This window comes from Penaeus vannamei, chromosome 8, assembly GCF_042767895.1.
Source record: "Penaeus vannamei isolate JL-2024 chromosome 8, ASM4276789v1, whole genome shotgun sequence".
Taxonomy (NCBI): domain Eukaryota; kingdom Metazoa; phylum Arthropoda; class Malacostraca; order Decapoda; family Penaeidae; genus Penaeus; species Penaeus vannamei.
In genome coordinates this window covers 8,397,033-8,398,912 of record NC_091556.1, presented here as the reverse complement: position 1 = coordinate 8,398,912, position 1,880 = coordinate 8,397,033, and the positions used below count along the sequence as shown (strand labels likewise).

Here is a 1,880-nt window from a genome sequence, read left to right as displayed (position 1 = left end):
GTACTGCATGTGTGTATTCTTCAATTATTTGTGTATGTTATATGCATTTGTTTATATGTAATCATATGTCTGAACCGTTATATTTGCATTGTATGGGTTTATACGACAGTACATGTGTGCAGTTGTGAGTGTGTGTGTGTGCGTGTGTGTGTGTGTGTGTGTGTGTGTGTGTGTGTGTGTGTGTGTGTGTGTGTGTGTGTGTGTGTGTGTGTGTGTGTGTGTGTGTATATACATATACATACATACATATGTATACATATACATACATACATATATATATATATATATATATATATATATAATATACATATACATAAATACACATACTTGATTCATACATAATTTGTACGTCTCTGATGACTCACGGAACAACTGAGCAAACGCTTAAGTACCAGGCTCTCAATTCCCCCCAAATTCATCCAGTGGATTAGAGGCATCATTCCAGCATTCCATCTTTATTTTCCAAAATCGCACCTTCCATTTTACTCTCTGAAGTGCACCAAAATCTTCAGGAAAACGCGTGAAAAGCATCGCCATAGATTTAGTTGAAATGAGACACATGTGCTTTCGTATTGTCTTCTCTTCCTGGCAACACCCCATTTTAGCAGCGTTTCCAACTAGCAACTGGTATTACTCGTACACACCAGCTGTCGACAGCTGACAAGTGACAACGACCGAATTCTCTGGCGCTGACACCTGCTGACAACAGCGGGTAACGTATGAATCGAGTCCCATGTGATTCGGAACAGCTTCGTTCCAGATGAGTGACGCTTCAGATTACAAGCTTCGTTCACAACTATGTATGTTTTTTGGGGTCTTATCAGCGTGCGAAGGAATTCATCCAAAAAGCTAGATAAAGAGAGAGAGAGAGAAAAAAAATGTATAGATATATATAACGCACAAGCTCGCTAGCTATTGTCGCAGCAATTCATGCGTGTCTCATGCACGGTGATGCAGCTTTCTATAACACTTTCCTTTCTGTACCGAAGAAGTAGTCGTTACAAGCAACATTGGGTCCCACACTGTCTCTTTTACTACCCTGACACTGGACATCTTGAGTAGTGCGTGTCGGAAGTCTGCACAGATGAACAATCAAATAAAACATCGTATTTACTATGAGTTTGCAATGTCTGTGGTATCTTGTATGTATAAATGAAAGGATTTTTTTTCTGTATCAAATAGTATTGATTACTGAGAGTTCATGTATGGCAAATTATGGTGTAAAGAACTGTTTCTTATAATTGTCTCTGTTCACAATTTCACTTCACAGAAATTCCACTGTCATGTGCACTAATTACGTTGCGTGTGACTCTCTTTGCACTTCAATTAAAGGAAGAAGTATCAACAAAATCATATTTTCCAGAAATAATTTTTTTCTTGACTGGTCCTCGTCACAAAATCACTTTCATGCAATAGTTTGTTTTGATGCTAATGGTTAATATTTCCTGTTCTGTTGTCTGTATTGTACAGTGATCGTTTATATATCAGGCAGAAGCGCGTATGTACAAAATAAATTAGTAAGGCCTATTTTACACACGGAAGCCACACATACTTAAGGAAATCACGAAATTTTGGCAAGGAAGATCCTCATAAGCCTCTGCCGCGGGTCCGAGGTCGATTCGGGATGACCTGTGCGTGAGGGAACAGCCTTTCGATCAGCTGGGCCTTGGCGTCCTTCTTGAAGTCCCTGTGAGCACCTGCGTCCTCCCCGGGCTTCTTCTCGGCGTCCTCTGCGCCCCCTGCCCCGTTCGCGTCGTCGGTCTGCTCGGTGTCTGCGTCCTGGCTTGGCTTCTGTGCCTGTGCTTGCGGACGGACGCTTTGGATGACCTGTTGGATGTTCTGTATCACCAGGTTCGTCGCTTGCGTGTGCTCAATGCCTT

The 1,880-nt window shown here is 41.7% G+C and overlaps 1 protein-coding gene across 1 annotated transcript in view; it reads right to left on the bottom strand.

Annotated features, from left to right (window-relative positions):
• Nucleotides 1-357: 357 nt before the first annotated feature.
• LOC113807580 (uncharacterized) overlaps nt 358-1,880 on the bottom strand; it is a 24,445-nt gene continuing 22,922 nt past the window's right edge. Inside the window, exon 4 of the mRNA XM_070124257.1 lies at nt 358-1,880. This exon is cut by the window's right edge and continues 941 nt beyond it. Within this exon, the coding sequence (XP_069980358.1) occupies nt 1,588-1,880 (293 nt within the window). The 3' untranslated portion in view covers nt 358-1,587.